At 27.8% G+C, this 12,331-nt stretch overlaps 1 protein-coding gene across 1 annotated transcript; it reads right to left on the bottom strand.

The window, feature by feature from the left end:
* Positions 1 to 278: 278 nt before the first annotated feature.
* On the bottom strand, positions 279 to 11,370 carry LOC145060993 (dammarenediol II synthase-like). The gene is made up of 17 exons (XM_079008341.1): positions 11,277 to 11,370; positions 6,260 to 6,527; positions 5,264 to 5,452; positions 5,058 to 5,147; positions 4,291 to 4,494; positions 3,494 to 3,578; positions 3,218 to 3,384; positions 2,776 to 2,964; positions 2,465 to 2,698; positions 2,243 to 2,365; positions 2,038 to 2,136; positions 1,588 to 1,647; positions 1,475 to 1,521; positions 1,065 to 1,386; positions 836 to 916; positions 631 to 714; positions 279 to 531 (listed from the first exon to the last, which is right to left on the bottom strand). Exons 2-17 carry the CDS (start codon positions 6,491 to 6,493, stop codon positions 409 to 411), a joined length of 2,331 nt encoding a protein of 776 aa, XP_078864467.1. The 5' UTR covers positions 6,494 to 6,527; positions 11,277 to 11,370; the 3' UTR covers positions 279 to 408.
* Positions 11,371 to 12,331: the final 961 nt, after the last annotated feature.

Raw genomic sequence — 12,331 nt, 5'->3', positions numbered from 1 at the left:
TATAGGTACAAGCTGGTACATATGTATGACATGGAGTATTTTAGGGAACTCACTAAGTTTTGTGCTTATAGTTTATGTCTATGGTTTCAGATACTTCCGGTTCCAAGGGGAAGAGCTCAACATGATTGTACAATATCCTCTAGTTTCTGCATGATTTGATCGATTTTGTACTCTGATGGTTGTATGACATATTTTATACTATGATTGGTTTTCAAACCGAATGAATGGTTGTTTTGATTGATTTAAAAAGAAAATTTTTACTTAGAATTTTTGGGACGTTACATAATAGCTTAAAGCTTAATACTTTAAAGTTTGAACAAATATTTGTACAAAAGAAATAGACTTGTTACAATGTATTCAACTCTCATGAAAGAACATATTGAATTCTTTTATTTTATAGAATGGAGTTTAGTTTTCTTGTTTTGGCAACCAAACACGCTTTCGATACTCAGCGAGTGCCCATAGGGGAAAAGTGTTCCTATATTCTGCATAATGTAACATGCAATTCTTCATGTACACTCCCGTTATTTCCTACAAAAATTTAACTCATTTTAGTCTTAAGTTATATTAAATAGAACAAACTAATAAGAGTATATTTAACCCATCTGCTAGTGTGTGAAAATAATGTACTTGTTGAGGAAAATCTCCATCATCCATTTGCCCATTTATAAGTAATTTTGCTGCCTTGTGTAATGGTGTCTGATCCCTTTCAGCCTTTCCAACAAAATAAGTTATATTAGTTTTCATTTTTTTAAATAGATATGATCTTTACTTTTGTTTTGATTTTCACATATGAAGATTATCGGTTAAATAAAATCATAAAAAGATTTCAAACCTGTCCACCACATAAAAGACCGAGCAATGCCCATGAAGTTTGCACCAAATTTGTTCGGTTCCCCTCCAAAGGTATAAATTTCTGATTTGATCCAAGAAGATCACATTAATTAATGTTTTTTTGGGAATACTATTCACTAATTTGTTTTTTTATCAAACTAAATTGACACATGTAAGTAAAAATATTTATATTAATTTGTATTTGATACTAAAAATACTGAATCACTTGCCTCTTGTGGGCATGACTCAAAGTTCTCTCCCCAACCACCTTCTGAGTTCTGTGTTGAGAGGAAAAAATTGACAGCTTTTCGAACTGCTTCACTATTTTCATATGTTTTCCCACAAGATACTAATCCTTGAAGCACAAAATATGTGCCATAGAGATAACATATACCCCAATAACCATACCATGAACCATTTTCTTGTTGCCTGTTTTCCAAAAAGTGTATGCCTTTTTCAATAGCAACTTCGATTTCTTTCTCACGATGCCCTGGATGTAGATCTTTGAACGTTTGTAGAGCCTGAATTATGGAGCCTGTACATTCAACATGCCTACAACCACCAAAAAGAATGGATACAATCCATCATATGTATAAACCATAATCTTAACCCATAAGTTAGCATGGAAAATATAGCTTACTCTCTTTCCACCACTATGTCTGCAAAAAGTTCTGAAGGGTTTAATTTCTGAAACAAAAAAAATGAGTTTAGGTTTATCATTGGCCCATATTAAATTAAGCAGGAAAATCATACCTCTAAATATGGTTTTGGGACTGGTGCCTCCCAAATTGCAAAACCACCACTTTGTGGACTCTGGTTAAGTACATGCATAACATAAATTACTCATTGAAGATAAAGTTTATTACTAATATGGTTAGTTACCACATTAAACCCTTAAACTAAGAAAATCTACAATGGAGAGTTTAATGGGAGAACTAAATAAGATGACAAACCTTGTTGCCATTCAATAAATGAAACCTTACCATTGTGGGATTCGGTCCAATGGGGGAAAAGGAAACCTTTCTAACTCCTAAATAAATATTTAAATGTATTCCATTGAATTTATAGAGTTCAATGCATTGTAGGAAAATTTTATAGAGTTGAATTGAATATAAAATGATGACGTTCAACACACTGTGAGTGCTCTAATGTATGATTAGAAGCAATAAAAGAAGTAAAAGATAACATGAAGAGAATGTGTACTTGTAGGTAAAGAAGGACATTCACAGCATCATATAATTGCTCCACTTCAGCCTTTTCTCCGACAATTTCTTGTGGCATTTGCGACAACGCCATTAAACACTTCATAAGAAATCATGTAGGATTTGAGTCCGAAAGATAGATTTATGTTTACAAGATTGAAAACTTAAAGAAGTATATAAATAATTAAAGAGAGTGATGATTTCACCTTCAAAGCTTCGGCAGTGCAATCTGAGACGACCCAACCTTGATCTTGATCGGAGAAAGTCCATGCCCCTTTTGTAAATTGGCGACACATATTTGCGAAATCTCCTTTTGGGTTCTCTTTTATCTATAAATTCGTTTCGCCATAGAAAAAAGATTTGAAATTTCTGATTAGAATTGGCTTGTATTATAAGAGATTTACTAAATAAGAATAAAGCCAATTAACCTGTGATTCTTTCAAGTAAAAGTGAGCTTTTTTTAGTGAATCTCCATACTCGTCAACCATATCACTCGAGAGAATTGCTTGAGTCACAAGAGTGCAATCCCATAACTGGCTACCAAAACTTTGCATCTTCATACCATCCTCCGCCATCCATAAGTAATCCGGCAGTCTAGCAAGGTGTCGTTTGAAGTCAATTCCATTTGGATCTAGGGCAAAGAAACACATCATCTGTAAAGCCTGTAACAAAACCAACAAAAAGTTAGGAGCATTTCATTATTAGTTGTTTTGAGCAAATCTATGTTAAGTGATCTTGCCTTTTCCACGCAACCCATGGTTATGTAACGTCCTTCCTCAGCGTTATATTGCATTAGCTCCAAAACTCTTTGGAGACCCTTCTCTCTTAACTTCTTAAAGGGCCATTTTGTGATAAGTGGCTCGCTAAAATAATGAAGACCATCCCATAAGAGATCTTGGATGTAGGTGTGGGGGTAGTACAGATCCTCCTATACATAATTGTATGGCTTAAGTTTTCTTTGATATAAACCCTCACATAAATCTTCTAATATAATCAAATAGTTTTTGAATCAATGTTATAAGCGGTGTATCAATAATTTGTTAATCATTAGAAATATTTAAGAAACTATTATTACTATTTCTAACACCTTTGGTCAAATAAATAGTTTATATAATCCACAAAAAATGTTTTGCCCATATGAACGAGGCAAATTCTAGGTATTGTAACCGTTTAAGACAAACCTTGCAACAATTATGTCGTTGTTTGTTCCAATTAATCTGGTGGTAAGGAATGACATGAATCTCGTCTCTCAATGATATAACAAGGTCTGTAATAGGCCCATGAAAGCTTCTACCATACAAGTATGACATTGGCATGTATGTGGTTCTGCAGTAACACCACATTTTTGCTACAAATACATCAATTCCCACAAAAGTGTTACATTAGTCTCTAAGAGATATCTGTTTCTTTACATGAACCCTATATATGACCTCTAGAAGTTGAATTTGATTCTATACCAGGATGATAAGGCAAAAAGGAAGGGAAAAGCCAGAATTCTGGAGGAAGAGGGTTGCAGCCTGCCCATTCATACACTCCAAGCGCCTGCAAAACCATGTCATTTCTTATGTTACTGGCTAAATTATATACTTTAGTTACATAATTTTTAATATAGACAAGGGTTAAAATACAAGAAGTAATAACATATTTTTATTTCTTTGTATATATTATATATTATGACATCCTACTTATATCTATTTCTATTACAAATAATTTTTTTTACACTTTAAGATGTATTATAAATAAAATTTTTACTCTTTAAAACATTATATTATGACAAACAATTGTTTTTTTCTTTCTATTAATATACCATCAAATAACTATTATAATGCAAAAAAAAACATGTTAATATAAATTTATTCTCCTACGTAACAAATATTTACACTTTTAAGTTTATAATAGTTAATAGTTCGTATTAGTAATTAGTTATTGATAATTAATGAATTGCAATATCATTTGAAAATTAAAAACTTAGAATAACATGTGACCAAGAAGAAACAAAAAAAAAACATCAACATGACAAATTAATTAAAAATGTGTGGGACCCTTTTCAATAGCTCTTTTAATCTAGGTGTCAAGACATTTTCATTTGAAAACTGTGGTGTGGATGCTTTTAGTTTTATATTTTTGTAATATCAATTTTAATACAACAAATGAACCCATGGAAAGGTTCTTTCACAAAACATGTGGACTAGCAATACCAAATGTTATTCAACACATATTTTATTAAGTAAAAAAAAGATGAAAATATACATACCGAGAGATACACCTTGCCCCACGAAGGAATCGAAGTAGCGCCACCGTGATCAAGTATCCATTTACGGCCTTTAGCAAGCGCACCATCACCATTGTCATTGGGTGATGAAGTTTCTCCAAGAAGTCTTAGACCCACATAGTTCAAGACACTCCCTATCATTGTACTTCTGCCTGATATATAGAATCCCCATCCTCCATCTTCATTCTACACATTTATAATTTATTAATAAAAAAAATTATATTTCCATTATTTATTACTTATCTCCAAAATCATTAGATATATTATATCGTATTAAATTCAAAACACGACACACACACCCATCAAATTCAAGAACACTTTTTTTTTGTTATTAGATGGCTAAATTGATAAAAAAGATTATATATATATATATATATATATATATATATATATATATATATATATATATATATAGTTAGGTTCAAATGTTTTCACTATCTATTGTGTGTCCGTATGATTGATTCTGGACCAATCATTTTAGTTATTTTAAGAAAGTAATTAATGCATATTAAATGCTGAAGATGTAATTAATACCTATTATATCTTCAACATGTAATATGCATTAATTACTTTCTTAAAATAACTAAAATGATTGGTCCAGAATCAGTCATACGGGCACATAATAGATAGTGAAAACAAAATAACCTAACCCATATATATATATATATATATATATATATATATATATATATATATATATATATATATATATATATATATATATATCATCTTGTAAAGTGTAGACATACTTGATGGATGTACATATAACGGATCATCTCTTTCTTGTGTTCTTCTGTTAGGATTGTATCCAATGTACCACTTATGTACAGGGCAATTATCTGCAAGTTCACATTGAACATCAAATTCGAAAAAAATCCATATATAATGATATTCAACTATTTATGAAAACTATTATTTCATAAAATATAAAACTGTATGGAATTAAAGTAATTACCAGGGGAGGAGTGAAGAAGAGCGGACCCGCATTTTCAGCCGGCCAATGACCATCCCAAGCTTGGATTGCACGGTTTAATCGAACTGCCTTTTTAACTGCGGTTGTCACCGCTTCAAAGTTCACATCCTCCTCCTCTCCAAGTCTCACCGGAGGTTCGCTCAGAAGATCGATCCCGCTTTCCTTAATAAGCTACGAACATTCATCCCAATAAGTTTTAGCTTATCTTTCTAATATATATATATATATATATATATATATATATATATATATATATATATATATATATATATATATATATATATATATATATCAGTTTCAATTAAAAATACTTTGAGCATCTTGAATGGAAGGTTTTCTGAAATGTCACATATTAAAAATCAAACCTAAAAATTGTTTTTTACTATTGAAAAAAAAATTAACTAATATATTAATTAGTTTGATTTGACGAGTCAACTAAACTGAAAGATGTTTACAATCTTTTAAATTGTTTTACTAATAATGAAATAGAAAAATTATTTTAATATAGTATTTTTAATCATACTTTTAAACTAATTTTCTATTCAATTAAAAAATGCATAAGAGCAGTAAAACAATTTAAAAGATTGTAAACATCTTTTAGCTGACTCGTTTTAGTACTTTTATGTTATTATTTTGGTAAAATTTTATATATACAACTCTATGTTATTATTCAACAATGAATATATGAATAATTATACATTAATATTCACATTATAATTTATTATATTAATCTACATATACAAAATTCATAGCCAAATAATAAGATAAAAATAGGGTTCTCATTGTTTTCATTTTAATCAATACGGGTGCATAAAGTGATAATAAACTCAATTCATTCTACTAATAAAGTTATGTAACTTTGGTGTATAAACAAGTGGTAACATTGAAAATTTCAACTTATTCTTTAATTAACTTGTAAGAAATAATGTCTAATTTGATTCATCATGCATACAAATTTAATTAGCAATATTGATGAACCTGATTTCGCATGAGCAGATCTGCACAACAACTGATGTCAAGCTTCTTCTTATTAATCAAAAATTGTTCTCGAAACTTTTCAACTTGTTCACGTTCTTCCTGCGTGCCTGCATCAGGGTCGAACTCCCAAGTTTGTCTCCCCACAAAGTTATTGGTGCTATATAAATATTCATCACCATTTCCATCACCGATGTTGAATTTCCCATTCTTTTCACCTATTTTGAGCTTCCACATCTTCTATTTTTGTACAAACATATATAAATAGTATCTACAACGATATTAAAAGTAAGTATATATAAGTCCCTTTTCAAATATGTACATAAGATAGGCTTTTTTACTTCATATGAAAGGATATTTACTTTTCCAATCTTAATAGTTACATAAAATTTTGTTTTGAGGTGCTTAAAACAATGTTCTTTTTAATCTACCTAGGTAGTCATTTAGGTATACATGACATAAGTTAGAAACAATTTTTTTTAAAAAGAAATAGAAATTTAAATTGGTTGTGGTAATAAAAATTTGGATGGAAAATTTTAAGTTATGTTTTGTTTGAGGATTACAACTAAGTAGGTCAAAATTGGAATTTGAGATTTTATATTTTAGTGTTTTTTTTGGAAAGAAGGATCCCTAACGTTGGAGTCCAGGCCAACTTATGCGTGTCTCAACTAATCCCTTATGTTAACATAAGACAATGTAGCATGTCTTCGAGTCACAACAAATGAACATGCATGGTTGCAAAGAAAATGACATCTATGATTCAGATATGGGTTGACGGGTTATTCACCACATCTTCCACATGCAGTATGAAAATGGCACAACCCATGTGGATATGTTGTAATGGATTTAATAGTCAAATAGACAAACTTCAATTGAATTAAATTTATTCATATGAGATATTAGCAAAAACTAAACAATATGAAGGAGTTTGTTAAAAAAATAATCTTTTTTTTTTTATATAAAATGATCATTTTTTCTAGGTTGAGTTACTCTTGATTGTTCAAATATATATAATGTTCTCATTTGCATTAAGAAAAACTTTAAACATTTGAAAATGTTATTTTAAAATGTTTATTATTATTTTTGTCAATTAAATATCACATTTTAAGCATTTGTATCGTATATATACATTCGCTACGTTTCTTATATATTTGTTAGATTCAATACACACAAAACACTTTCTCAAAATTTCAGAGTTGTTAATCGGATTTTGGATTTTTTAAATTCTAGATTTTTTTTTTACGAAATTGTTCGGAGTCTGAAATGCCCTTTTTGTAAAAAAAACATTCTTTTTGTAAATGTCATGGCATTTCTAAAATGATAATAATATAACATATATTTTTTTATAACATTCTTAAGAGACATAATACATCGATGTTGTAAGTGTAACATGCATAACCTTCATATATATCTGAAACTTGAAAAAAGAATTTACAAAAAAAACATTAAGAAATGATAAAATTACAAAGACAAAATTGGGCTTTCTGATTTTTACTATGTAAAATTCAAAAACCTATAAAATGACTATTTTACCTGTAAAAATTGAAACTGGAGAAGGAATTTCAACATACCAACAAAACAAAACAAAAAATGACATAATTAGTTTCGTACAGGGGTTAAACCTGTCGAAATAAAAAAAAATCTTACCCATATTAATTGTTTTTGAAAAAAAATTGCAGGGACCTTTTCTATAAGTTACAAAACTACAGGGACTAAATTTGACAAAATGTAAAATCTTTGTTGTAGGGACTGAATCTATCAAAATGTATAACCTTTGTTGCAAGGACTAAATCTGTCAAAAATATAAAACCTTTGTTGTATATACTAAATATGTCAAAATGCAAAAGTTTTATAGCAAACCTCTAACAAAGGAAAACTCCACTGTTGTTAAGGGCTGTGTGCTTTAATAGTGAATTTTATGTTTACATGTTTCAATGTTTCTTTGTTTTTTTTTCTCGTTTGTTGGTTTTATTTTGTGTGTATATAATGTTTCAAGGAGAGTAGAGGACCAAAAGTGTCAACTCCACAAACTAATGTGTTCACATTTGGTAAATGACAGGGACCAAAAATGACATACTCTTGAAACATTTGTGGCTAAATTTTAAATCATAAAAATGTTAGTGTGTGAGTAATGATTTGAGGAATTTGTGGCTAAATTATGATCATCAAAAAGTTAATGTTCCTAAGAGTCGAGATAAATAGACATTTTCTGTAAACTAAATAATTATAAGGACTAAATCTGTCAAAATATAAAACCTTTATTACATGGAGTAAACTACGGGGACTAAATCTACTAAAATATAAAACTTTTATTTTTGCAACGACTAAATCTGTTAAAATATAAAACTTTTGTTGCAAAGATATGCTAAAATATAAAATATTTTGATGGGTACTAATTTAATAAAAGACAGGGACCAAAAGTGATAACTTTGTAAATTTTGGTGGCAAAAGTTTTAAGTAAAGAAAAAGTAATATTTCTTTTATATATATATATATATTCAAAATAGTTTTTATTAATCTTATAATATTTCTGACTGGAAATTTTTTATTCATTTATCTCTTAGTGATTATCTTAAGATATTTACAATTTGATAGATATATTTTTTTTAACATTATTGTAAGACATTGACAAATATTGATTTGATATGCTCTTTTAACTTTATTGTAGCAACGAAAATTTGAAAATTTTAATTATTTCATTATTATCCAATAATCTTTATTGGAGAAATTTCAAACAATGAGAATTTGAATACTTAGGGGTGTTTGGGATATCGTTTTACCTTCAAAAGTCCTTTTTATAAAAAGAATTTGTACAAAAGATGTTTTTAAAAATGTGTTTGGATTAGTTTTTGAGAAACAAAAGTCAAAGGTTGTTTTTAAAAGGTGTTTGGTTTAACTTTTACATATAAAATGACTAAAAATTCAAAGGGCTTATTGATTAGGATAGTAGTAGTTGGGGGTATATGAGTAATTTAAGTGTCAATGGCTTCAAAAGTTCCAAAAAATCATGGATATGTGACTTTTCCAAATGCTCATTTTTCTTCTTTCTGAAAAGTTGGTTTAAAAAAATCTTTTCCCTTTCCCAAACATCTATTATCTCATTTTTAACTTTTTGAAAAATATAAAGTCTAAAAGTTAGTTGAAAAGATAAAACAAACAGCCTCTCAACGTGATGTATTATATTATATGTTATTAATCCGAAAATATTGATCTAAACTCTAAAGGGCACTAAATGTAATTATAATTTAAAATTTGAAATATAGTATTTATTTGTATTATTTAAAGGTTATATTTGGCATCACAACTAACTTATAAAGTAATTTATTTATTGAGCATTTATAGATTGTTATATTTATTAAATCAAAAAGTAGTTTTTAAGCTATATTATTAAAAAACTAGCTAGTAAAATTAACATTTCAATCCGTTGTTTTAATTAATTATCTCGTACAATTTATTAATTATAATTTTATTTTTGATTATATGTATTTTTATATATTTCAACTAACATATTAGCTAATTTATATACTAGCAACTATCCATTCAACTATTATCTTATTTTTTTTACTATCAACTGATTTTTTTTAATTACCAACTATTTTTTCACGACATAATAGTCTAAATATTATAGTTTATGATATATTTTAATCAAGATTCATTTTAGAAAATATATTTATGTATTTATATATAAAATGAACATTATATTTGAGATTTCTATTAGCTCTGGCATGAAAGATGTATTAAAATTTTGAAAAAAAGCCGGGATTTCCAAAAATGATAATAGAGCTAAAGTATATTACTGTGTGCATTATATATATATATATATATATATATATATATATATATATATATATATATATATAGGAATGAGTTCTATGGAAAACAAATAACTAGGGCAACATATGCTGGAACCAATGATCAAGTGACACGTGTCCATTTCTTTATTCATAAGCAATCTACTATGAAAGTTATTTATGTAGTTATTCCAAAGTGATGTGTTGTCATGCTTTCATTGGTTCCAACATGTGTTGTCCTAATTGTTTATTTTCCATATAACTCTTCCATATATATATATATATATATATATATATATATATATATATATATATATATATATATATATATATATATATATATATATATATCATAAATAAAGTATTAGATTAGATTGCTAGTATACTTGCTCTTTATCTAGAGTGTGTTGGGGATGTAACTTTTTAACTTTTTTTCTTTTTTCGGAGTTTTTATTTTAAATTTAAAGAAAAAACTCAAAATTAAAATGAAATAGTTTCATTTGGCAATAAGATTTTTTAGATTTTACTTTAGAGAAAAGTTAATAGTCCAAAAAACAGTTAAATTAATTTTTATAGCTTTTAGTTTTTATTTAATTTACACGTTTAAAAGTTACCAACAATTTTGTCAAATACTTCTAAACAAATAAAAAATTTATCGCTAGTTAGCAACTTCAAACCTTTTAACTAATACGCACCGAATAACTAAACCTTAAATTCATTTTAATAAGTTACTATGGTAAAAATTTATGGCCAAAGTTGATTTAATACTTAGATTCAATACTATTGGTACAAACTTATGGCCAAAGTTGATGTCATAGATATCTACTAATTAATAGATACAAATATAAATATGGCTTAAAAACTTTCTTTAACAAACGTGTAGTTCAAAAAATAAAATCGAAAACTTGTAATTGTGCCTATCTTTGAAAATAATTGGTTATATTTAGATCAAAAATAGGAGGCCTCATAAAAAAATTAAGAGAAAAGGTAGAAAAACATAGATAGAAAGATTAGTAGGTCGAAAGAATAGAAAGATAATAAATTTTCCAAAATTTAATATGCCACGTTATATATATATGACAGTTAATTGAACAAAAATCGAATGTACAGGTTAGACAAGTTTCATGTTACCGATTAGTAACTGTTTGGTTTGAGATTTCGGTTAAATCAAAAGTAGAATACATAAATTTAAAAATAATAAATGAAGTAGTTTTAGAAATAAATAATACCTGAGAATGTATTGGAGGGAACAAGAGTGGGTTGAGTATATATGAGAAAAGGTGAAAAACACACCGATAGAAGTGAGTGAGTGAATGTTGAGATGTTTATAGAGGTGTGAAGATTTGTCGTTTTGTTGAAAATCATAAAAAACATTAATCACATTTATTCCCGAATAACACGTTTCTCCCACTTGTGAATGTACCACAACTATCGCAATTTCCATACCTAAATAAAACCAATATATTAATTCATGCAAGAAGATAACATTTATTGTTTCAATGTAGGAGGTATTAAGTTCATTCATTGTATACGGTAGTTTTCATAATATGTTTCGATTAAAACAGAAGAAAAATATCAGTATAACTAAGAAAAATGACACTTGAGTGTTCAACTATTTTTTTTTCTAAATTTATGTGATTTAGATTAAATAACCATGAAATCGGTTATTATCTATTTGCTGGTAATAAATTCTATTTTTTTACCTATGTAACTGATTTTTTTATTAAAAATAAAAAAATCACAATAATTAATCAAAACTCTTCTATTTAAACCAAGGTTTTATAATAACAACGAAGGTAAATGAGAGCAGTGATGTCTCCAAAAAGATAATGTGGCCGCTTCTAGAAATGACCTTCTGCATAGATATGTGAACGAACATGTATACGTGGAGAAAAACCATGAAAAGTAGTTACCAAATAACCATATAAAAAATTATAAAAAAATTGCAGTTACAAAAAAAAATTGAATGGCCTATCTATTTAATGGGATTGTCCGAAGATATTAACTTGCATATTCAAGCCGTTTCTAAAAAGATCGAGTGACTACGTTAAACAACTATAGATATTCTATGAAAGATAGTGATATATCTCTTACTAATAGTACATCATATATTACATTTTCAAGAAATATAAATTACAAAAAGGAATTTAATTTTAATGGTTTCATATTAATTGTAATATTTGTGATATTGGATTCAATATATTGCTATCAGTAGATATAAATTTGTCTTATTTGGTAAACAAAGATGGTCTCGAAGGATCTAATGAGACGAGTTCATGTGTCC

This window comes from Lactuca serriola, chromosome 7 (assembly GCF_051521515.1).
Source record: "Lactuca serriola cultivar US96UC23 chromosome 7, Lser_US96UC23_V15, whole genome shotgun sequence".
Lineage (NCBI taxonomy): Eukaryota > Viridiplantae > Streptophyta > Magnoliopsida > Asterales > Asteraceae > Lactuca > Lactuca serriola.
Note: the sequence above shows the minus strand (reverse complement) of the source record. Positions and strands in the feature narration are given on the sequence as shown.

Bases quoted from the DNA above. Each gene is read 5' to 3' on its own strand.
- LOC145060993 (XM_079008341.1), bottom strand. From the start codon at position 6,493: ATGTGGAAGCTCAAAATAGGTGAAAAGAATGGGAAATTCAACATCGGT. The intron at 1,522-1,587 runs GTATGATTTTCC...TTTTTGTTTCAG, and splicing joins TCCCAAAACCATATTTAGAG to AAATTAAACCCTTCAGAACT. The intron at 532-630 runs GTACATTATTTT...AAATTTTTGTAG, and splicing joins ATGGAGATTTTCCTCAACAA to GAAATAACGGGAGTGTACAT.